This window comes from Rhinolophus sinicus, chromosome 5, assembly GCF_057876585.1.
Source record: "Rhinolophus sinicus isolate RSI-liver-muscle chromosome 5, RSI-T2T, whole genome shotgun sequence".
Lineage (NCBI taxonomy): Eukaryota > Metazoa > Chordata > Mammalia > Chiroptera > Rhinolophidae > Rhinolophus > Rhinolophus sinicus.
Window position 1 is genome coordinate 77,450,596 of NC_142505.1, and position 26,598 is coordinate 77,477,193.

The window sequence follows — 26,598 nt, forward strand, 5'->3', positions numbered from 1 at the left end:
AGACAAGTTCAACCCTAGATCACATGACAAGTATTGTACATATATTTGTTAAGAATTCACCAATCTGTCAATCATTTTAGAGTCCATATAACATTCATAACAATATTTATAACCAGAAGTTGAACTGACTGATAAATACATTAGTTTGTTAAGCTCTACCTGAAAACATGCTGTTTTATTAAATCAAAAACCGAAAAACTGAAATTTCAAGTTACATGGTTTTACAGTCAGGTCTCATGGAAGTAGCACAGACTTCCTTTCTTGCAGACAAGTTAATATGCAGGAAGCATCCATGAAGAGCCACTAGCAATCGGATAAATTGTACTATCGAGACTACAAATAAATCATGAAATTCACCTGAAGAATGCCAAGGAGTTACCAGAGAGATTATGTAGTGACCTTGATTTTTATTTTTATTTACCTAGAGTTCTACAAATTCTAAGATTTATGAATTGATGTATCTTTTAAACAAACAGCACCAGTTGCCCACGGATACAATTAAAATCTGACTTTCTCAGTTCTTAGTTTGCAAGTTTATTATGAAAAACACTGCAGTGCTCTTGTGCAGTAACATCGTCTTACAGGAGGAGGAAAAAAACAGTTCTGTTCAAAACAACTCACCAGGTTCTGACAACAACAAAGAACAACATGAGGCTGAGATTTGAGAAGGGAAATAAACTGAGTGCAGACAAATCATACAATTAAATTAAACGGTATCCCTGAAAATAAACAGAAGGATTGATTTCCAAACTCACAAGTAGAGGGGAGGCCTTGGTACTTAGTTTTAAAAATGTTCATTAAGCTCCAATGATTGTTTGCTGCTATCCTTATCTACAGTCATGCTGAGTAAAGCTATAGCTAAATGGAAGTTAAATTGTATTCACGAGGTGTTAATGTTTACATCTTATTACCTGCAGTCTCTCAGAGAAAGCAAAAGTAACTATAAATAGCGCTATGCCAGAAACTGGTTTCTTGACCAACAATGTCGCTTCAGCATGCAATGAACTGGTTCATTCTAAAGTGGTCACGGCTGTTGATGACAAGAGGCTTTGTATTTTTATATGGCACATCTTTTGGTCCGTGTGAAAACAAGTTTTTTGAATGTTAACTATTCTCTGACACTCTGGAGTTACGGCTGCTCTTCCCATTTCCATTAGGATCAATATATGGTTCATGGCAATACTGTACAAGTTTAAAATTTCATTACAGGAAGTAGTCTGGGGTACGACGAGTAACATGTGGCTCGCCTCTGCGAGGTGCTGGGTCAAACTGCAAGCTGAAAAACAAGACAATTTTGTTGTTTATACTTTAAGACACCAATGCACTGATAATCCAAATCAAGAACATAAGTCTTTCAAACTTTACACATTTTTTTCTGATCCAATTTCTGCTCGCTTCAATGTAACAGAACCTAATTGTAGCCTAATCATGCATTCATTTAACTGTAAGGGTCTTCTAGCTGCACTGCATGCCTCCTCAAAGAGCCAAGGCAATTTCAGCCAGAGAGGATATGCATTTACATACTGGGCTTCCTTCTAAGATCATTTAAAAGATGGGCTCTACTAAATAAATAAAACATGGGTTTAAAAGTTAAATAATTCATACTAAGGTCTATGTAGTACAAGTTTCCATTGATGCATTTCAAAAATATCACAGGTCTTCTAGCAAAGACCTGTTGCAAAGGAAACTTAAAAAGCAAACGGGAATAGATTTAGCATGAGTTCTTAAAATTCTTAAACCTTCCATTAAAAATATATATTCAAGTAATGGCAACAACTACTCAGGTATAAATACTTACAAAGAGTATTTTAGAGTATCATCAAGTTCCATGATTGCAGCTTGGTTACCACAACGGTAACAATAGTTTGGAGCACTGAAAATTGTTACTACATTCCGGTCATGGCACCAGTTATATCCCTAGAAGGAAAAGGAGATAAAAAGACAATACATTTTTCTCCATTATTTACATAAGTAAATGTGACTCCACTCAAGGGAGGAAAAAAAGAACTCCCCTTCCCTCCCCCCAAAAGGCTTAAAAAGTATCAGTGCTGGTTCTGGATGATCTAATCATTTTCTGTGTTCTGCACAACTTTAAAAATATACATGTATTTATTTTTTCCCAAATTATAAAACTAGCTTATGAAAAGAAAAGCCCTAAAAAAAAAAAAAAAAACCAGCACCAATCACCAAAAAATAAACTGCTTCTTAAATATGTGGCCTTCTGTAAAGAGCAGTGTCTCATCAGCCTTTCTTATTGCACTGACCTTAAACATGACCCAAGAACGAGCGAGTGTATGGCCATTCCTAGTAGAGGCAGATAAGTATGTCTAGGAGTATTTATGAGCCCCAACAGCAACCTTATTAATTCTTTCCTCATCATAAGTGAAGGTCTCCAAGTTGGTCACTGCCCAAGTACAGAGATGCCTCTAGGATTTCCAGCATCATTTGCTCAGTCTATCTGAATGCATGCGTTACTTTTCAAGTATTGCTCACAAGTCTCTTTCCTTACCTTGAGCAAAGTCAGACTTTAGGACCCTAATTTTATAAGTATGCTAAATGAGTGTTCTAAGAATTGAGCCATTTCCCCTTTTAAGTTTGTTCTTTCAAGTCACCAGTAATCCCACCATCCAAAGGACCACTTAAAGTATTTTGGTTTATTTCTTCCCACTCTCCTCCACACACATGTTAAATATGAAATAACAAAACTGAGATCATAAAATCTTACATTCCCCTCTCTCCTGCTTCCTGAATCTTACTTTCCCACTCTTAAATCCTAAGCAGTGTCTAGTCAGTATGAATCTCTGTCAGATTTATGGTGACAGAGGGAGACTAGACTTTGGGGGTGGTGAGCACACAGTGCAATATACAGATGATGTATTTTAGAACTGTACATTTGAAACTTATATAATGTTAGCAACTGTCACCCCAATAAACATAAAAAAAGAAAGAATCTCTGAAAACATGTGAACTATAAATTTCATTGTGATCAAAAGCCTGAGATTTTCATTCTAGTGTGCACCTAGTGAAAGGCTCAGGCTATAATGGCAAATACTGGAAGGAATACTTGGAATGTTCTCATTAATTTAAAACTCCCTAATATCTTCCTTTACTAAGTTTACTTACAAAGCAAATCAGTTTTCAGAGAGAACGTACCTCCATCACCAGCTGGTGAGCTCTAGACACCAACGTGAGGCCATTGGCATGATTAAATGTCTCAGAAATATCTTGCCCAAAGGTGTAACCAGCTCCTCGAGGAGATATACCCCAACCACCACGGTCATCTGGATCTGACCACAGCAAGTCACACATTGGACCCTAAAAAGCAAGTTGAGTTTTTAACTGCCTCTTGCAAAAATGGTCAATACATGATTTGAGTAATTCATCAAAAGTAGCACCCTACTAAGTCACACTTTTTAAATGGTATTTGCTGAAAACAGTAAAAGGTTTTGCAGTTAAAGTCAAATTATCTGTGTCAAAGAAATGAACTATTTCCAGTTATCCTTGAGGAAAAGCCTCCATCAATAAGCCCCCAAAGCCACAAACCCAAACTAATTAATCGGCCTGCTGTATGCGAATGTCAGTGTTAAGCAGTTGTCCAGTAATTAAGGCTTTGAAGACAACAACATCCTATGTCCTAAGCCCAGTTCCACAACTGCTGTGATCATGGCAGCTTCCCGCATGTTAGCTTCTTCTGAAGAATGGGGTCGACAAGAGTGCTCAGAGCACAGGGGGTCATTTTGAGAATTACACAAGAATATATATAATGAACTAAGTTACAATTAAATTTTTCCTCTAAGTTTTCTGACATTTTATTACCAAGTAAAAGCAATACCTCATGGGGAACTTCCTGTAGGCGATCAAGTGCTCTGATGTGATCCAGTGTATCTATGGACGGTGAGAGGCCACCATGTAGACAGAAGATCTGAAAAGAGTGGTTTATAATGTTAACCTCACCTGAAAGAAACTTTAAACATTCTGGACTAAGCTATAGGCAGCAGCACAAATTACTAGGCCCCACTTGTGCTTCTGAGTTCTATCACCACCAGGCTCGTCTCTGCAGGGTCTATCTTTCTTCCAGCCCACTCTGAACTACTGAATACACACCCCTTCTTCCTGATAATCCATCACTATTACATGCAGACTTCACTTCAATCAGCTCCCCAAGAAAATGTTTCTGACCTCACCCTCACCATAGACTATTATCTTCCTTCTCATAGGATTCTCTTGCAATTCCTTCTATGTACTCGTCTACCTCGACCTTAATTACATCCCCAGATGTATCCAGAAGCAGTATGAGAGGATGGATGGGTTACATCTTTCATCCCTGTGGTCCAAACAGAGTTCAGAGCCTGATACTTCAGAAAGGCCCAAAAGGGATGTGAGTGTGGAAAAATAAGTTACTGGCACTTAAATGTTAAGAAAGCAGAATACTGAAAATAATCAGCAATGTAAGTTTTAAAAGGACTTATATACCTGCCCATCCACCAAAGCAGTGAGAGGAAGATAATCAAAAAGATCTGTAAAATATTTCCAAACATTTGCATTTCCATATTTCCTTAAACACTCATCATAGAAACCATATACTTGTGTGATCTGTCTGCTCTCATGATTTCCTCGAAGAATGGTGATACGTTCACGGTAACGAACCTGAAACAGCAAAATAAAAAACATGAAATGATGGCTCCTTTAAAAACCAAATGACAATTCAACAGACTCTCTATAGGGAAATCCAGAGTTCTAATTTTGTTGGAAAAAAATCCCATACTCCCAGATTACATCGAACTGAAACCACACATCTATGGACATTTGTCCATGGGGTTATCTGTCAACTCCATCTCAACTAAAATCAAACTCTTGCTACAACCAACTTTATATCAAGCATAATTATCAGCTATAAAACTCCACTCATGAATTTTTTCTCAGTTCAGTGATTTTTGGTAAATTCAGTTGTACAACAATGATCGCAATCCAGTTTTAGAACCTTCCATTACCCCAAAGACTCCTCACGCTTACCTGCAGTCACTCCAACCTCCCACTGCCTGCAACCACTGATTTACTTTCTGTTAAGATTTGCTTTTTCTAGAAGTGTCATATAAATGGGATCATACAACATGTAGTCTTTTGTGTCTGGCTTCTTTCAATCAGCAGAATATTGTCGAGGCTCATCTGTATACGAACGAGTGGTTTTGTCCTTTTTATCACTGCACAGTGTTCCTTTGTATGGCTATCCCACCTTTTGTTTCTTTACTCACTCACCAGTGGGACGAACATTTGGATTGCTTGCAGCTTGGGGCTATTATATACAATATTACTATATCATCTGCATGTAAGTTTTCTTATGAACATACGCTTTCATTTCTCTTGGGTAGATTCCTATTTGAGTAAAACTGCTGGGTAATATGGTAGGAATATGTCTAACTTTTTCAAAGTGGCTGGACCATTTTACATACCTATCAGCAAAGTATGAAGGTTCTAATCTCTCCACAAATTCACTAACATTTGGCATTATCAGCCTATTGATGACAGCCATTCTAATAGGTGCGATTGTTACTTTAATTTGCATTTCCCTGATGATTAGTGATTTTGAGTATCTTTTCATCTCATGTGCTTACTGACCATCTCTTTTTGGGCGAAATATCCAAATATTTTGTCCATTTAAAAATTATCTGTCATCTTAAGAATTATAAAATTTTTTTTAAAGAAATATATAATACAGTGCTTGGTTTGGCAGTACACACACTAACATTGGAACAATACAAAGATTAGCATGGCCCCTGCGCAAGGATGACACGCAAATTCATGAAGTGTCCTGTGTTTTTAAACTTAATTATATAAATGTCTAACCACTATGCTGTACACCTGAAACTAATATAAAATATTGAATGTCAACTGTAATTGAAAAATAAAAAATATATGCATATACTTTTTTCTTAGTAACTATTGAAGAACAAAAAAAACTTAATTCCGATGAAGTCCAATTCACTAATTTTTTAATGGCTTGTGCTTTTGGTATATCTAAGGAATCTTTGCCTAATCCAAGATTGCAAAGATATTCTCCTGTTTTATTCTAGAATTTCATAGCTTTAGCTCTCATATTTAGGCCTATGATTGATTTTAATCCATTTGTATGGTATGAGGTATCTAAGCTCATTTTTTGCAAATGGATATCCAACTCTTTCAGCACTATTTGCTGAACTCCCCCTCCATCCCCATATCACAGACTGGTGGCTTAAACAACAGAAATATATTTCCTCACATATCTAGAGGCCAGAAGTCCAAAATCAAGATGTTGGCAGGGCTGGTTTCTTCTGAAGGCCTCTCTCCTTGGCTAGTAAATGTCCATCTTCTCCACAAGTCTTCTCATCATCTTCCCTCTTTATCTGTGTCCTAATCTCTTCTTATAAGGACACCATTCATATTGGATTAGGGCTCCCCCATAAGACCTCACGTTACCTTCAATTACCTCTTTAAAGGCCCTATCTCCAAATACATTTACATTCTGAAGTACTGTGAGTTAGGACTTCAAGCTATGAAATCTGGGGGGGGGTGTCTTGGGTGGGTGAGGGGCACAATTCAGCCCATCACCCCTCCAAACATGAATTCTTAAAAGTAACAGTCATTCCTTCTCTGAGCACCGGGATCCATCCCAGGCTGTAAGGACAGGTTGGCTTACAAGGATGTTTTCGTAATATCTAGACTCACCGCAGAAGCCTTCCACCATTTAATCTAACTCCTTCATTTTACAGGTGCAGAACAGTGACCTCCAAAAATGTTTTGTAGCACTTCACGATTCAGACTAGCAGGCTTCATGAACGCATACTTTATGTTAATTGCCTCAAATTCAGCTCTTGCCAAAACCACATCTCACTGCTTTTCCAAATTAGACGTCTCTGGCAGCCATTTTATCATTCTGCATATTATTTAATAAAATTTTCTCCCCCCAAAGATAGTCAAACAATTTCTTTTAAGGGAAAGGCTGAAGCTTATCATCCTTAAAGTTATTTAGTATTTTGTGTTTCACTTTCAGATCTTTGTACATTTCCCAAAGCCGTAACTGCTGTAAAGCAACTTGCTTTCTTTAATGATCATTTCTATTGTTCTAGATTATCATGTCATGTTAATCACGTCTTGTTAATGGCTGCAAACTAGTCCAGAGATAAATTCTAATTTAGATATTCACTTACTATTGAATATTTAGGTCAATTCTTTTTCTGAAATTAAAAATAATGCTATTTATGTTTTCATATAAGTAAATCTCTTTTCCTCTTGAACGTCTTCCTCAAATTTTTAATTACAGGCTTACCACGTCAAAGGATATAAACATTCTGACATTTGGTATGTTCTGTTGCTTTAAACACTTCAAAAGTATCTAGAAATTATATTACCTCTCCACACAATTTATTGAATTAAAATTTTCTATTTGACCAGCCCTCTAACATTTTTCCAAATCTCATTTTTTCAAAAGAGAACACTCACTGACGTGTTCTCTTCCTTAGAGAATAACCTTTTGTTTTTATTTCGTACCATTCCCTAACCCAGAATGAAAACAGACCCATGATTTAGAAGTCCCAAACCCAAATGTGTATATTCCTAAATGTGCAGTTTTATTCTAAAACCTAATATTCAGATGGAAAAACATCACCAATTACTGGAAGAAAGAACATCCAAGAGGACTGTTTTACCCAGTTTAAAATGCCCAAAAATAAAATTGAAATTACCTTAAGAGCTACAAGCAGTGTAACTGTTTCAACTGAATAATATCCTCTGTCAACATAATCTCCCATAAACAAGTAGTTTGTGTCTGGTGATTTACCACCAATTCTAAACAGTTCCATGAGATCATGAAATTGCCCATGCACATCTCCACACACGGTGACTGGACATCGGACCTCTTGCACATTGGATTCTTTTGTCAGGATTTCTTTAGCCTACAGACGGAGAAAAAAATAAACCAATACATCTGCGTTAAACAACATTAACAAAGATACGTTTATTTACACTGCGTGCAGCTTGAAGGGCAGTCTCAGTATAAGATGATGCATTAAGAGGACAAGATATGGCTGGATTCTATTCCATTGCCTAATCTGATACCTAGGAAAAAAAATGTGTTATCAAGATGCGTAGCCCTGCTCCTCTCATCAGTATGAGGAGTTTTTAGGCCCATCATTTACCATCTAAGTAAATGCTTAAGAGATTATTATTAGCAGCTACGTAAGATCAACAAGAATGGAGCAAGACATCCACGTACCTAGTTCTTAGCTTTAGAGTTCTGACTATAATGCTGGCACTCCAGAATTCCAGGCTACCAGGAGGTTTCTTAGTCCTGACGGACTAAAATTAATTTTGGAGAACCTTACAATTTTATTTGTTAATATATTTTTTACAACTTTATACCTAAATACAAACTTGTTTGACAATTGTGACTATTCAATATACATGATTTTATGCTAGTTTTAGAAAATTATTTGGCAGCATATACAATCCCCCATATAATCACAAATTCCAACATTACTTTTAAGGGTAACCTTTCACTTAGTACTCTTTCATTCATTCAACACACATTTATTGATCATGTACCATATCCAGAAACTGTAAAGAGCACTGGGAGGTTAACCATTCATTTGCTGAACTACCTGAGTGATACTCTGTGCCAGGCCCAGTGCTAGCCATTGGAGGTATAGTGAACAAGAAGGTTCATTCTAGACATGGTGGGGTGGTGGGTGGGGGCCCACCAAGTACAGGCTTAACCAAGTACAGGCTGAGTAACTGGCAGAGGCCACTTTAAATAAGATATCACAACAAACATGACAGCCCATAAGCACACAGTAGAGGGGAGAGGCAGACAATAAAAACGACCATTAGAAGAGAAAGGGCCAAGTGCTGAGACACGTTGGGGTAAACAGCAGCGCTCCAGGATCACAATCCCGGGACAGCTAGGGAAACTGCCCGAGGTCCAAAGAATGGTACAGTTAGTTTCAGAAAGGGGATGGGAGTAGGAAACGGAAGGAGGTCCAGTACAGGCAGATGCAATTATGTGTATAAAGTCCCAGGAGTTAAGAGGAAAAGGTTAACATGGCTGAAGGATACATGCAAGAGCAGAGAAGAGGGTGGACTGGGGGAGGGGGAGAGTGACCAACTACCCTGGTTTTAGCACTGAAAACCCTGCTTCCCAGGAGATGCCTCAGTTGTACCCAGGCAAACCGCGACATTTGGTCATCCCACGTATGAAATGTAGGGGGAGAATCGGAGCTTGGATATAGACTGAAGAACAAGTCTAATCGAAGTGGTGTTAGAACAAGGATCCACAGGCGGAACATTTGATGAGTGAATTTAGAATTCTGGCGGTAGGGCTAGGGATGCGGACATCTGAGAGATGGCGTGGAGCTTACAGGCCACTAGTATTCAGAGACCAATCCACAGACAAGTCTTACCCAGGTGCCTTCCAACACATCCCTCACATCCCTCTGCTTCCATCTTTTTGGCCACCACCCTGGTCCCAGTCATGATCCTGTCACCTAGGTTACTGTGCTGGCCTCCACACGGAGCTCCTGTTCCATCTTCCTGCCTCTGTTTTCCATGCAACAAAGTTAAAACTTAGAAAAGGCTCACCAGATTCATTTTATTCGCCACTGCATACACAGCACCTTGCTGTGAACAATACCTGAGGTGTAGGAGGCACTTAATATATAAACAGGTAACAGCAGTAAGGAAAGATGCCTGGGTATTTAGGCAGAGGACAGAAGCCTGAAAAATGGGATTTTATCCTTGAGCAGAGGGAGGCAGCATCCTTCCATGGGGGAGGGCTATTAGAGAAGGTACGTAACTTCCTCAGGGAGAGCCTGATTTCAGTTAAGCCATGAAGGTCAAAGAAATTTGTTCTGAGAATGGGTTAAAGGTATTTACTTCATATATTCAACATTTACTGAGTACCCCTTCTATGTGCGACAGTCATTCCTTCTCTGAGCACCGGGATCCATTATGGAATAGTGTTTCAGAATGTACAGTGGGAGAGTAGATCAGAGGAAGGCAAAACTACAATATGGGGGTAAAACGAACAGAACCGTTGCTAATGAGCTTTTGCTTATTGTATTTTGAGTGACAACCAAGTATGGCAAGGTTTAAGGCAGTGGTATGCAACCTTAGCCACACATTAAAAATCACTTGGGAAGCTCTTTTTAAAAATCCAGAAGCCCAAATATATGGTGATGGAGGAGAACTGACTCTGGGTGTTGAACACACAATGGGATTTATAGATGATGTAATACAGAATTGTACACCTGAAATCTATGTAATTTTACTAACAATTGTCACCCCAACAAAAATAAAAAAATCCAGAAGCCCAGGCTAACTCCTCTCCCAATTAAGCAAGAATCTCCAGTGGCAGATTCCAAACATCAATAATTTGAAGTCTCCCCTCACCATCTCACACTGGTGCTTTCAGCAGCAGCCAATTTTAAGAACCACTATTTCCAAGTCTCCGAACATTTGAGGAACCTATTTCAGTATACTCAGCAAACACTGACATCCAAAATTAATTATTAATTTGATCTAACATTTTTAAATGTAGAAAAAAATCCACTGTCTTAAAAAGTTATTTAAGAAATACATGTAACCCATGTCTCTAGTATAATTCCAGCCTCCTCTGATTTATTACTAATAAAAAACTGATGTTCACTAGGCATATTCTATTACTAACCCTGTTTGGCACTGAATACCATATCTAGTGTTTTTAGCATCTAGAATATACAAACTAACGAAAATAGCTGTGAATGTAATAAGCCCTACTTCAAAGAAATTTGCAAAAGTTATTCAGAAGTTTTAAAAGGACAATGACATAAGAAAACAGATAATCACCTACTATGTAAATCTTGCCATGATATCACATTTAATTCTATCAGAAGTTAAACTTCAAGGTACACTGACATTTGCCTGCCACCAGGCTCTATATGCATGATGAAAAGATGCCATTCACAACTGCCTGAAGTTCCTTATTACAATCTACTCAAAATTTCTATTCAAATTATGTAAGGAAAATTAAGCTTAAATGCTACTTGCCTCTTTTATTTCAATTTAGACAAATCACAGTGATAAATACTGTATCTTTAATTTAATTAGCATTTATTTGATGTTGAATTTACTCCCGGGCCATAAGTTTTTGTTTCTTCAGTTTCTTCTGGGAGACCTTTTTCTTCTCTGAGCAGCCTCCTCTTCTGGCTTAGGGAACAATTTGTTCTTTTTCAGTGAGGATCATTCTAAGCGTGGCAGGGGGAGCTCATGTGTGGGTACCCGCTCATGAACTCTGTAAGTTCTGCGCTGCATGTTGGAAGCTTTGTTCACCTGGCTGTGCTCAATGACCAGAGAGTCTACATCTAAACCCTTAGGTTCAGCATTACTCTCTGCATTTGTAAGCATGTGCAGTAAAAATTCTGCACTCTTTTTGGGCTACCGACCTTGCGTCCAACCCCACTGGTTGGCCTGTGCACACCTCCCAACTTCCCCATTGTAAGGACGGAATGGCACAGTTTCATTGGGCAGTTTCATGAGTGTTCTTAAAATGAACCTGTAGATTTGAACCTTTCGATTTACATGATTTTGGTGGGGTTCTCTGGGTCAAGCGAATAACGAACCATTTTCAGAGGTCACCTCAGGCCACTTTAAGGAAGAGCTAAATTTTATTTTAAAAACTATACATGTCATAGCGACACATTCTTGTAAAAAAAATTTAGTAGCAGATAAAACTAAATGTATCCTTGGACCACGCTCCACAATCCCACTCCCCCACTTGGGCAAAGTAACCACCAATAGCATTCTGATGTATATACCTTCAAAACCTTGTTTACACATTTTAACACATATTATATGACTACAGAAACTAAGTTTTTCTTTGCATATTTAAACTAGAAACAATATTGTTCAGCAGCCTGCTCTTCCTCCTAACAATATATATCTTGGAGTTCATAATGCATACCTCTAGACCTGCTTAATTTCTCTGACTGGATGTAGAATATTCCCTAAAAGATTATAATACTTAGGGGTGGGGGTGGGGGGGGACTGCAATGTATAGCCTAGTATTTGCTCCTTTGTATACATATGCAGGCATGTCTTCTGAAAGAAGATACTATGAAGTGAACATGTTAGTGTATCTAGTAGTTTGCACTTTATGACGACACTACCAAATCGTCCTCCAAAAGGGAAAGGTCACTGTATTTATAAAGTAAACATTTTAAACTTCTAAAGCAGGAAAGCCAAAGCTCACTCTTCCTTTCCTACCAAATTTCAGACCATATACTTTTTGGGATTTTTTTTTGGTCTCAACTTACCAGCTCTCAAATAATCACTATACCAAAACACACTATCACTGAACCCCTGAACAATAAAGGCTGCAGATGTCCTTACTAAAAATTATTTCACAATCAGAAAAACTAATCATAGAAAGAGAGGTCTGAGAAAAGCAGTGCTATCACAAAACTCAGGCCTTGTTAAGTCCCAGAAGCACCCAAAAGAACCCTGAAATGGGTCACCTAATGGGACCTATAATGAGTCACCTTTAGAGCCTCCAGGCTTTCATCAACCATCCGTTTCAACTTCAACTCTCTGGTTTAACACTTATAGTAAATGGTAGAACCAGACTTTCAAGGCAACTTAAGATTAGAGATGTTTTTTTTTATTCTTAATAACTACCTTTTCACTCTCTGGTATTCTGACTGCTGTAATTTAAAGCCTCATGTCACCAGAATTATGCACAGAAGCAAAAGCAGAGCACACACACCCCAAACTTTTTTTGTTTCCCCTAAAACATTTTCCAAGCCTTCAAATGTCTCAGCTAATATAATTAACATTTGAAAAAAAATTAAGATCAAGTTTTTAAAAATATCAATTTATTAAACTTATTGGAACCCTACTGAAATTCACTCCAATGGCAAAGACTAAATGAATGAATTCAAGGAAAAAAACATGTGATATAAAATTTCCTAGAACAAGGTTAAAACACAAATAGGCTATTTCCTTACTAAAAGCTTATCGCAAGTAACTAACCATGGGAAGTTAAAATTTTACATCACCCTAAAAGCCAAACAATTTGAAGTTACTTGAAGGAAAGCAACATTTAGGGACACTAATTTATTATCAAGTCCTCTCAGCATTCTGTGTTCGAATTCAGTAATCTCACAACTTTATTTTCCAACCTACTATAAAACAATCAGGTACAAGGTGAACAATTTATATAGACCTACTTAACATCCTTAGATATACACCGTCCCTAACCACCATAAACGTGAAATTACAAACAGAGCAGACTTAAGTTAAACCTCATAGATCATCCAAGCCAAGATTTTTCAAGAAGAAAAACATGAACCGACGATGACAGAATCACCAAGCACTTATAATTTCCTTAAGAGTACAAAATAAGGGTATGATTTCTATTTAACCTATATCATAGAAAAAAGACATGCAACACACTTACGCATTTTTATATCCATGTTTCCCCCAAAATAAGACCTAGCCAGACAATCAGCTCTAATGTGTCTTTTGGAGCAAAAATTAATATAAGACCAAGTCTTATTTTACTATAATATAAGACCCGGTCTTATTTTACTACAAGACCGGGTCTTATATTAATTTTTGCTCCAAAAGACGCATTAGAGCTGATTGTCCGGCTAGGTCTTATTTTCAGGGAAACATGATAAATCAAGCAAATATTTAAAAATACAATTCTTTTTATAAAAAGAAAAATATTAAAATGTTAAGTTTATTTCAGTAGTGAAACTGTAAAAACATGGCTGTGTCTTAATCCTACCACACCAAAAAAAAAAACACACAAAAAAACAACTGCTCTCATTTATTCGCTTTTATCCACACAGACCTCATGCTTACAATTGGTCAACATCTCATTTTGTGCCCTAACATTTCACATTCACTAACCAAATTTCCTATAGCATTATAGTGATCATTTTAAACTACTGTATAATACCCTCCTGAACAGATCTATGATGTATTGTTCAATTAAATGATTTCCTTTCAGAAAATCTTCAATGGTAGGATTACACTAAACATTTTTTAGTTTCATATGTACTATAAAACTGGATTATACTTTTACAGTTAGTGCTGGAATGTGAAAGAGCTGATGCATCCTAAGCAGTAAACCACCGTCTGTTTGCTTTGCCCTTAGTTCCACCGCTCCAAACCCACCCACCAAGGACCCTGCATCTGTCCACCCCGGGCAAAGCTAGACCTTCGGGCTGGGTACCTCCTGCCCCATTTGGGCCACTTTGCACCTCCTAACAACCTTAGCATGAGGTCTTCTTTTAAGCAACTGCCTTATGCAGCCAATGGGCTGAGTCTGACCATTTCTGGCATGGACTTGCTGCACCCTCGGTGGGCGACCTTGGATATGGTTTAAGAATCGAAGAGCTGGGGCGGCCGGAAGGCTCAGTTGGTTAGAGGGCGAGCTCTCAACAACAGGGCTGCCGGTTCAATTCCCAAGTGGGATGGTGGGCTGTGCCCCCTGCAACTAAGATTGAAAACGGCACTGTACTTGGAGCTGATGGGCCCTGGAGAACACACTGTCCCCCAACATCCCCCCCACCCAAAGAAAGAAAAAAGAATCGAAGAGCGAAGTGCCAACAGCAGCAGGAAAAAAATGGAGGTCAAAACAAAGTGGACCTGCCAAAAAGACATCTCCAGCTCAGGAAGTGAGTTCAGAGAGAGGAACAAGCGACCACTCCCCCTGGCCCCTCAGGCCCAGCTATTCCCAGCAGCAGCATTCCTGTGTCTGTCTGGAGTCCGGCTTCCATCTATCTCCCCACTGTCATCCCTCGTCTACCTCCTCTTCCTGCATACAGAGGTCCTATGCCGTGACCTATACTCAGGCTTCAGGTTATAGGCAAGGATCTGCTGGCTCAGCTGCCTACTTTAGGGGCATGGACTGTAAATCTTATTTGACCTCTATGCATCAGCTTCCTGCACCCGGAGCCACACTCAGCCCCAAGGGTACCAATGCAGTTACCAGCCACCTCAATTAGTCCCCAGCTACTCTTTCCACCTAGGGATATGGAGCCTCAGTTTTAACTAGGCATTGGTTAAAAAAGTTAGATGGGATGATGCTGACTCATCTTCTGATCAATGTTCCAGGAAGTGTAGAAGGCAAAATGAAGGTCCTCTTTAGAGGCGCCCACCAAACTGAAATGGACAAACCCATCTATTTGCAATCCTGTTACAGTTTTAGATCATTGGTTTTCCTGATTCCCAAAGTGATCAACAGCATTCTAGCCATGTGCAACCCAAACACCACCAAAAATAAATAAAAACTAAATTGTGAGGGAAAGGAGGGAATGACAAGCAGAGGTGTTCCAATGTTTTAGCCAATCCTTGGTTGAATCTTAGGAATGGACAGTGTCTAAAGCTCACTCACATCCCAGGACCAACTGTTGGCTGGCACTGAACAACTCTTCAGGGCTGTGTGAACTGTGCGACTGATTCTCCTAGACGCACCACTTTATTTAACAAATGTTCATAAGAAGTCAGTATGTAGTGTAAGAGACAAGCAGTGTGTCTTACATAAAAATGGTACATCTGTGGTTTTTAATCTGTACTACACTTCAAAACTCTGATCTCCTGTTATCGTATGCAACTTTGAACACCTCTGCAGGGGTTCTTCTGTGATTAAGTAGGTTGTAATTATAAGCAAATTCACAGCTACTGAGTAGTTATATAAAAAGATTACCTTTGGCTGGAGGTGAGCTTCACCCAAACTATAATAAAAATGTCTGTTGGACAAAGAGAGTGAGAGAAGAGAAACAAAAGGACACTAACTCATCTGTAATTTACTGCCAGTAAACCTAGCAGTAAAGAGACATTGGTCAACTGCTCTGACCCTGATGAATTGACAAACTGGGATCATTTTTGTTTATGCTTACAGATGTTAACCGGAAAAGTTATTCATGCACAAACCTTTTCTTCCAGGATTTGGCAGATATGTATAATCATATTAAAATGGTTCTAAAACACACGAGCGTGCGCACACACACGGTCATGTGCAACTTGTTATGCAATAAATGGAGAACGTACCCATTCTCAGCTATTTGAAATATAAAATGCTAACGCCTAATTTAACTGGCACTTTTCATCTTGGAGTTTAAACTTTTTATTTACTACCACTTCTTTCTCCTCTTATATAAATTGCCCACACATGTTCTTTGAGTATTTACAGAGTTGGATAATGTTCTTATGCATTTTTCTATTAAAAATCTGCTGATTAATTCATTGGAATGCTAGTTCAAGTAAATTTAACATTTCATATTCCAATCATAGTTGAGTACATCTTCTACCAATATAGCCATACAGACATAAAAGCTGGAAAAAAATGCAATTTTTTATTTTACTTTTCAGTTTAAACAGGATTGAAGACTTAAAAACTTAAAAAGCAAAATAAGAATTCTTTTTTCAATATCCTAAGAGAATTTCATTTTGTTTCATAATGCTTTTAGAAAGATTAAAAAGTTTGATTTTCATAACTGCAAAAAAATATTAACATTCATGACAAATTTGTGTACATGGCTAGATTTTTATTTTGGTATGAGACATAAAGTAGGACATAATACTGGCCCCAGAAGTAAGTGAATCTTGAATTAATTACCTTCAAAATCAAACCTTTCTTCATATTACTTGTCTTTCATTAATTATATACACTGAATATACTCTATATATTCTAATATCTTATAAAACAACTCAGTCTTTTTTAAATTAAAATCTGTATAATTATACTTCAAATAATCATCTTCATCTCTGACCAAAATGAATATAACCATTTTCTTTAAAGTCCTATGTCTCACCTGCAACACACTGGCCTCAATCTTTACTAACCAATCATGTGCATGAATTAAACATTCTCAATCATTCCTGCATAGGGGGAAAAAGGTTAATCTACTAAACTGAGAAATGTTGCTACTTACATACCATTTCCCTGAAAATAAGACCTAGCCGGACAATCAGCTCTAATGCGTTTTTTGGAACAAAAATTAATATAAGACCCAGTCTTATATTGTATTGTATTATATAATACCTGGGCTTACAGTAAAATAAGACTGGGTCTCACATTAATTTTTGCTCCAAAAGACGCATTAGAGCTGACTGTCCGGCTAAGTCTTATTTTCAGGGAAACACTAGTTGTTTAAAAATCCTCACAACAATTAATCATGAACTACATTCACCCACTGTGGGTCTGTTTCCTCCCTCATCTGTAATAGGTGGGTTGGCTTAGGTCTTTAAGGTTCCTTCCAACGTGAAAATTCTACTCTATCCTAAAGCATTTAAGCCTTTTTATTAAAAGTCAGAGCCACCCAACAAAACAGATGGTGGGCATTACTGCTAGTGTTTACAGATGATGGGTGGCAGAGAAATAAAATGCACTTGATCACCACTAGCACGTTCTAAAACCTTTCCTAGCTAGAGTGCACAAGTTCAACCTCCTGACTAATCCGAATCCCTGCTATTAAAGCAAAAAATAAACTAGCAAATCCTGATGATAATGCTATTTATACAAAGCTAAATACTGAAAAAAACTAATAATGCATCTAACGGGGGCTTAATAAATTTTGGTTGAATGAATTCCAAATACAAATGTACGATGTCACATAGTTAATAGCATTAACGACACTCCATAACCTTTGTCAACTACACTTTTGTGTACGGCTCTGGCTAAACTTTCCCAGGGGCACTCTAGAACAAAGATTCTCAGCCTTCCTTCAGCCACCTCAACAACAGAAGGGTACAAATTCCAATCTGTAGTAGCAACTAAATGACTAAGGCAGAGGTGGGGACAACGAGTGCCACAAGTCACTGGCCAGCTGGTCACAGTTTAGATACACAAAACTGTCACTGCCTTGTTCATCCATTCTAAACCACAATACTATTATATAAGTAGGCAATAGTAACTTTGCATTGTGAAGAAATTAAGCAATTAACTTCAGATTGTTTTTTTTACAGTTCTTTCAGATACCAGTCATTTACTGGCAGCCAGAACCCTCTCTACTTCAGCCCCTTCTACCACATCTGCTCCAGAAGCTGAAGGAAAAGCTGTTTAAAACAAACAAAACAAAACAAAAAACAAAGAAAATCTTTCCCCTTCCTAGTTCTAGTCAAATTCAGACTTGCATTAAGAGAGTACAGGTGGAGAGTTTTTTTGAACAAGGATGGTAATAAGAAATGAATAAAGAAAAAAAGTGAAAATGAGAGAAACAAAGTAGGGAAAAAGAGGGGATCCCGCCACACAGAACGTTTCCTACCTCCCCTGAGCACCCGAAAAAAGAATCCTGCCCACCATTACTTCAACGCAAACCCAACATCCCCTGGTTTTCCTAGTGTACCTTCTCTAAACTAGACAAAGAATACTCCACAGGTAACTGACAAACGTGACTTACAATGAAATAGGAAATAGTTGCTGCCACAAAGAGGAACACTAGATTGGTGATGCAAACATTATCCCACACACTCCACTCCTGCAGCCCCCCACCATTCCTTCTACAGCATTTCACCTTAACCCTACTGCTACTATTTGCAGACACAGAACTCCTGACTCTGAGAAGACAAAGGAAGAGTTAGGGGATCTGTGTACCTGAATAAGACTGTTCACCTTTTTGGTGTTTCCTCATTAAGTCAACTCAAAACTAACTGTATTACTGCTTCATGCCTGGGAGATCACACAGGCACATAACTGTGGAAGCTATGAGTATAAAAAGAAAGGCACTTTACAAGCTGTCATGAACAATATAAATGTCAGTCATGCTTTATTAGAATATTTTAGAGCTCAGTCTTTGGATCATGATTGCTGCTATCTGAGAATACATACATAGAAAACAAACTGGGGTTTTCACTGCATTAATCTTATTTGAGGGGCAAGTGTAGTTGGCCACATCCAAAATTGAAGAACAATTGTTTCCTCCTCCAGACAAAGTGAAATAACAGTATGTGACAGGAATTGGGAGCTTTCAAGCAATCAAAATAAAATGCTTTATTTTACAGAGCTGTTGATTCTACAACTCAGTTTGGTCTCAGTTCACCTGTACCTTTCATTATTAACACTACCTCATAAAAGAGAAGTGGGTCTGTGAAGCAAGACTAGAACACTGGCCTTGGGCTCCATAAGCCTAGGCAATCTCAATTTGGCCCCTGCAGTCAATAACTTGACTTTTCTGAGCCTCTGGTTTCTATCTATAACTGAGGACATAACTGTCTCATAAACTTAAGAGAACTATGCATGTGAAAGTATGATGAAAACAATATTCAGTATCATGCTTCCCTGCCAACTGTTCTCAATATTAATATTACTTTTATGGAAATAAGCCAAACAATGGTTTAAATGAACACATATACAGACTCACAAAAATATATTACCCATTTCATATAGAAATTTATCCTTGGTCAAGTATTTTGCAGCTCATCCAATTAGAGGGGTTTCTTTTTTCCTTTTTTCATACTCATGTAACAAATGTTAAAACTAAGTGAAGACTTAATGACTGCATTTTATTTATAGTGCTCGTAGAGTAATGGAAAACAGCATACCTAGTTAAAGAACGCCTTTGAAAAAAATCTGGCTATCAAACAACATTCTTCACAAGTTTGGTTAAGACCTGAAAGCACAAAGCCAAAAATCATATCTAAATTAAACTACTGCTGAAGTCATATAATAAAAGACTGTTTACTGTAGTTAATAAGAAAGCAAGTTAGGGTCAGCCTGTTAGCTCAGTTGGTTAGCGTGCCATGCTCTTAACAACAACCTTGCCAGTTTGATCCCCACATGGGCCACTGTGAGCTGCGCCCTCCACAACTAGATTCTAGATTGAAACAACTACTTGACTTGGAGCTGATGGGTCCTGGAGAAACACACTTAAATAAGTAAAAGTTAAAAAGAGAAAGAAAGTTGACACTAATTTTTTTTCTTTCTATCTGTAGATGGAAACACACCGGTACAGTTACAGACTGTGGAACTGTGCCTGAGACAAAACTGCATTCACTTAACCACAATTTTTAAACAATCAACAAATTATGATGCTCAAAATGACACAGTATACTGCTCACACACACAACAACCTTGGCTTTGACATAAACCTTAATCTGGGGGGAGGGAGGACTTGACTAGTTGGTAACATAAAAACCATGTTCACTCTTGTCTGTAAGTACACAGTTGGATTCTCTGCATTTTGAGCATCTACCCGTTAATTGTTGATGAACCACCATAATAGTGGCCTCTGCATTTTTTAATCATAATGACCTCTTATGCTTCAATCATTACTGTTTAAGTATTTCATTCAGATCAGGCATTTTCAGGTATACAGAAGGAAGGCTTTAAAATCGTCATTCTTTCTCATAATCAAAGAAATTATCAGTTATTACCAAATAGCTATTTCCAACCAGTATCTTTTCTTTTAAAAAAGAAAGAACTATTGTACTAATGGAAAAAAATTTTCCATCGAGATTTTAAAAATACATGGCTTTCACCAGATGTGTTACTGGCCATACAAATATTAACACAGTGAAATTAGAACTTTTGTTTTACTAGAAAGACTTGTAGAAAAGATCATTTCAAGTCACGAATGCTAACTCATCCCACATACCTAAAAAACTGCCTTCAAATTAATTTAGTTTAGGTTAATACCAAAAGTTGAAATATTCATATGAGTTAAAAACAGTATGAAGGCTGTGTGATATCCCCCCAAAAGGATCCATTTCTTGGAAACCTAACTTCCAATCTTACTTCCATCTTTTTGGCTCTAAGAACTGAAATCCGGACACGCTAGATTAGCAATGGAGATCCAAGCATAAATTGATTAATCTCACTACATCTTAATTTTTCAAAGACGTGGAAAACCATGAACATTTTTACCAGATGCACCAAGCTTCAGCCAATCCAAATTAACATCCCATATAATCTTCTATCGTCTCCAACACAAACCCTCTATACTACTGTGGTCCATCTACTGATCTCCAACTAGATTCAGGCTCCTTGAGAAAATTATTCTTTGTTGCTTTCCATTCCCCTCATAAGAGTAAGCAATTTTGGATATTCAATACGTGTTCAATATTTAAACACAAAATACAAATTTAAAATGGAATTGCATAATTTCAGATTAGACGATCTGAAACAGATTTTAACTCTATTATTATAGACAAGTAAATGTGGACCAAGTGAGGTGGTTGCTCCAAGGTCAATTACTCTGTGGCAAAATTCTGTTTACAGGTCGAACTTGCAGTCAGTCTTCCAATTACATCATTACTTCTCTTCCAATATTTTCTACACAAATGACTAGTCACCTACCCAACGACTGACTCAAAGTCTTCATGTAAAGCACCTAAGACCTAATAATATACATTAAATAATTTTTTAAAGCCTATTTCTGAACCTTTAAAATAAATACTATCCTCATTTGACACAAGAGAATTAAGGGTCAAGAAGCACAAGACTCAACATATTGCTACCATTAAAACGAAGCTTTAATAGATAATGTGCTACCTCATCAACTAGGAGAGTTTTGTTCAGGCTTGGGATAAATAAATCTGAGTTTGACTCACATTGCAATCTACAGTATAGTTTCCAAAAAAGCCTGTTTTGGGAGCATATACACCAAACTCATGAACCTAATTTTCACATCTAACCACAAACGAGTCAGCATAGTTGCTAATAACTCTCTTTACTAATACAAAATGCTAATATATTCCACAATCCTGTACTAAAAATTAAATGCTTCCAAGTTAATTTTGAAAAGGGAAATTAAAATGGACTTATTAAATGGGCTACAAGATCCCATTTGCAACACGTGAGATAAATTGTATTTAAACACTCAGTACAAAGTCTGGGATACAGGAAAGGCTCAATCGACAGCCAGCTATTATTATTAATACTATTACTACTTAAAGCCACAAAAATACAAACGAGTAACTTTTCCAACGAAGAGCCAGGATACAAAATTTGCTGGTTTTGTTGCATTTAAAAAATAAATGGCAAAATGCCAAGTTTAGAGAAGGGTTTCACACTACCCAATTTCAGTCAGCATATAAATCAGAGACTAAACTGACACTTTATTTCCAATCCCCAAACTCCTTATGTAGTATGACTCACCAAATTCTCCATTTCTTCCATGAAAAATAAGTTATATTCTTCCCTATATTTTACCATGACTTTCATAGACATTAGGTTAGAGCTTTATTTTTAAATTCTTAAGAAACACGGTTTAAAAAAAGTCTCTGGAAAAGACTGCTCAGTGTGTTTAGCCCAAACCACCCAGGATAGTACTAATGCTGTGTGACCTTTAGACAGGTCCTGGGATCTGACCTACAAGCTTGCCTTTTGGGGGATCCTCTAGATAGTTTTGGAGCTGAAAATTCGTCCTGAATACAAGTAAAAGGCCTCTTAGCCACCTCACAGTAGAGTCCCAAGCCCCATTCCCAGGCCGTAGAACCCAAGTCCTCTTACTCGGCTCTCGAAACCGTCCCCAACCCTGACACACGGGGTCTCAGTTCCCACAGCACCCCGCCCGACACCTAGGCCAGGAGGCTCCGAAGCCCCGGAGTTGGGTGAACGGCGCCATTTTAGGCGGCAGCGGCGGCGACAACCAATCCCTGCGCGGGAGGCAGGGGGCGCAGGGTCGCCCGGGAATCGCCGCGGGGCCGCACCAAGCCGGACGCCGGTCTGGGAGGCTCAGGGGGCCCCGGCCGGCGGCCTCCGCCATGTTGCACCCTTCCCACGGCCGCCTCTTTCCTGGCGGGCTCAACCGCGGCAGCTCCCGCAGCCGAAGTGCAGCTCACCTTCTCGCAGAGGCTCTTGACCTGGGACTCGGAGAGCTGCTTGCACTCGTTCAGCTGCTCGATCCACTGGTCCAGCTCCTTGGTGAACACCTTCTCGTCCATGATGCCACCCGCCCGAACCGGCTGCCGCTCCGCGCTACTCCCGCGCCGCCGCCCGCACACGGGCCACACGCACACGCCGCCACCGGTTCCCGGGGTACTTGTGTGGCTACTGGAGGTTGCCCGGCGTCAGCGCTAGCTTGTTTGCTCGCCCCGCAGTGCTCGGCCACCGGCCGCTACCCTCCTCCGCTCGCTCTAGCACCGGAGCTCAGCTCTCTGTAATGGCGGCCGCCGGCGTGGTGACGTCACGCCCGGCGTCAAGAGGCGGCGGGGTGCGGAGGGGTAGCAGAGCGGCCCAAAGAGCTGCGCAACTGCAGAGCCAACGCTAGTCGGCCGCCAGACCGGAGTCGGGGCGGAACCAGGGGCCGGGCCAACACGCAGGCGCAATGTAGCCGGCTAGTAACAGGCACCTTCGGTTTTAGGGCGTGGTCCTCCAGAAGGGTGAGGTCCAGGGGGAAGGGAAGACCGAGTCCCAGCAAGCGCGGGGCTCGCAGCCTGGAACTGGGCTAATCCCAGAGCACTGTGTCCTACGCGGTGTGGGCGCGAACCTGGCGCAGGCGCAGTCCTGGCGCAGGCGCAGTCCAGACGGAAGCAGAACTACCAGCTGCCAGAGACTTTTTCCCAAAGGTGCTGCCCCTCGGCTCTTCACCCGGCGACTGCAGCCAGATCACGGAAACGAGAATTGCGACCCCACCATTCCTCCATGGTGCAACAGCGCTGAAATTGCATAGGATTCTCGCATCTGTGACGGCAGGAAAGGGCGCCGAGTGGTAGCCCAGTTGGATGCCACCTCCGTCTCTCGGTGGCACCTTGTAATTAGGTCACTAGTAGGCGGAGGAGGGTGTACCTCCCGGGGGGAGTGCCGCACGTGCATCTGACTCCCGCGGCACACACCTGTCTCGGACCTAGGTGTCTCGTCGGGCGCGATGGCAGGGCCGAGGCTTGGGCTTCTCTCGCGACCTTGGACCTCACCTAGCTTCCACACGCCCTTTGCAGCCTCGCCCGCTGTCGCCTTCCGCCACAGGTGTGCGCCCTCCTCCGAGTCCTGTTTCTCCTGGGAATGAGAGACACGCTCCCCGTCCCTAGACACACACACACACACACAGACCCCTGCCCGCCCTAGTCTGCTTTCTAGAGGAAGGCCATAAGGAGATAAACGCATAGGTCCTGAGTGCGAGCGGTGGTGTTAGAAACAGCTACGATCTGTGCTTTAAAGTACACTTGGATACCTTGAGATCCGACTTTGGTCTGGCTATGACTCTCCTTGAGGTTTGCCATATGTTTTCACATTCCATTGTTCCTGCACTCACAGAAATACCAGGGGTGCTAAAAAAGTGTATTCATGACTTGTATTCATCTTTTGTTATTGGTATATATTGAGTATTATAACTTTAGTACATTTTTTTTCTTTCTTAAAATGTGTATGCATTTTTTTGGCACCCTCTGTCTTTGGCGCTGTAAAGGGCTAGCTATATGCCTCCTCTAAAGAGAGGAGTCCCTGCCCTGGTGGAACTTGTATTCTCCCAACAGTACTCTTAAAATGGTCTGCAGATAGATAGACAGAAGAGAGATTATGATGTCCACAGAATCTGACAGAAGTTTTGCAAAGGGCATTTAACCTTAAAGCGTAAGGCAAGCGTTGACCCTGGTGTCCTGTCTTCCAGACTTCCTATCCCCAACAGCAGTGGACTCTGTTCCACCCAAGTGCTCAGTGATGTACTGGAGGAGAGGGCTCACTGCAGCTCTGTAGGAGAAGGCCCTGGAGGCCCAGACCAACTAATGGAGGGACTGAAAATTTTCCATCATCAAAGATGACCTGCCTGGCCAGGCTGACTGGCTTAGCCTTCCCAGGCTGCAAATTGCAATTCTGCTTTCCCTGTGTACCTCCCAGGAGTATGTATACCCAAGAAAGGACCTTAGATCTACTCTCCAAAGGCTTATAATACAGTTAATTTACTAGACTAGGAAGTGTTCTGTTAGCTGAAAATCTGGCCATGTTTTGTAGTTACTGTCCCTAAATAACTTCATATTCTCAAGTGCAAGATCTCAGCCTCGCTCACACAAGGATTGAAATATGGAATAGGGTCAATATGATTTCCTTTACCTGAGTTCTTTTATCTACAAAGGTGGAGGTGATGTGACTTTGGTATATTAAAAACTATTGAGCACCCTCTATGTGCTAAGATTATAATGAGTGGGTTTTTCCAAGGTGCTGTGAGCTCCTTGTTGCTGGCATTAATGTAGGTATTATTTATTTTCTCCTGATGCAGATTACTTGGTTTACTACCATCACAAAATGGAGAGAAGACATAATTATATATACTTAAAACATCCTGCCAAATAATTAGATGCCGTGACTTCTTAAGCAATGAATTCTAGGAAGCTCTTACTAGCATTCAAGCAGTGAAGTAAAGCATACATGATTATAAACAATATAGAACTAAATCAGAATGCCTTTTCCTTTAGAAGAAATCTAGAATGTTTTCTGATCCTGTAGAACTCAAAAGAGCTAATGGAGCTGAAAATTCAGTGTGATTAGTCTGGTCTTGACTAATTGGACCTGACTGTCTCAATTCTAGAGCTGAGGAATACTTGGAACAAAAAGTTAAACAAAACAAAAAATTTCCTTTTAATTTCTTGGCAAAAACCAGAGAGTGAATAAAGCAAATATGCTTTAAGAGTCTTTGCTCAGATGGCAAGTTCAGTATACAGCGAGTCGACTATTGCCTATGATGTTCAAACATAGCTCTAAATAAAAATCATCTGATGGGGTGGGGTGGGAAGAAGATAACCTTGAGCAAATAACTTTATAATACGCGCTCTAAGCCAACAGATTAAAATTAACATTAAACATGAAGAAGGAATGCGATGTATCTTATCAGCCATTCTCTTGGTCTTCTGTTAGGTTTATTTTGTTCCTTCCAGTTCCCTGAATTCTAAACTTACTGAGACAGAAGGGAGAGCTGTGTAGGTAAGAAGCCGCTCTGGAATCAGATCGACCTGGTTTGAATTCTGGTTCTGCAACTGCCTCAGTGTGTGAAGTTTGGCAAGTTACCTAACTTTTCTGAGTCTCAGTTTTCTCATCTATAAAGTGGGGATAATTGTAACAGCCAAATAATAGGATTCTTCTGAGAATTCAATGAAGTTATAAATGTAAAACACCATGTGGTATATAATAAATGTCCAGTAGGTATTAGGCATTATTATTATTTCTAAGTGGTCTCTGATTCTAAATACCCTCTAATGCCAGTTAGAGCCCCTTGATGCCTGCCATGAAATACGTAGCGGTTTTTGAAAACAGAAATTAACGGTGTCAGAAACATCACATAGACACAAAGCCATTGGGTGAAGTAGAAATGAGGGAGGAAATTCAAGCAAAGAGAAGTAGAGATAGATAAAAAAGAAAACCCCTCTCTTCCCTTACCATCGAGCAAACATTTAGAAGGCTTATTGCATAGAGAGAAAATCACTGAGGAATAAATGCAAGAATTAATACAGCTCATCGGTTTTATGCGCCTGTCAGCTCAGAATCTATATCTGAAAGGGTGCCATGTCTGATAACATGCTCTTCGCATCAAGGCCTTCTATGCCTCAGACGTCCCAAAATAAAGACCTGAGCAGTCAAGCCCATGAGAAACCTGCCCTAATCTGGCCAACTAGACCTGCTTAACTACCAGAAGATTTCTGCACTCGGGATACGCG

At 39.6% G+C, this 26,598-nt stretch overlaps 1 protein-coding gene and 1 non-coding gene across 2 annotated transcripts; one reads left to right on the forward strand and one right to left on the reverse strand.

Moving 5' to 3' along the window:
- Positions 1-518: 518 nt before the first annotated feature.
- PPP2CA (protein phosphatase 2 catalytic subunit alpha) lies at positions 519-23,695 on the reverse strand. The gene is made up of 7 exons (XM_019740336.3): positions 22,798-23,695; positions 7,719-7,928; positions 4,474-4,647; positions 3,833-3,922; positions 3,154-3,315; positions 1,799-1,917; positions 519-1,276 (listed from the first exon to the last, which is right to left on the reverse strand). Exons 1-7 carry the CDS (start codon positions 22,897-22,899, stop codon positions 1,204-1,206), a joined length of 930 nt encoding a protein of 309 aa, XP_019595895.1. The 5' UTR covers positions 22,900-23,695; the 3' UTR covers positions 519-1,203.
- LOC141567405 (U6 spliceosomal RNA) lies at positions 5,716-5,819 on the forward strand. The gene has a single exon (XR_012489989.2). It is a non-coding gene; the product is annotated as a U6 spliceosomal RNA (small nuclear RNA).
- Positions 23,696-26,598: the final 2,903 nt, after the last annotated feature.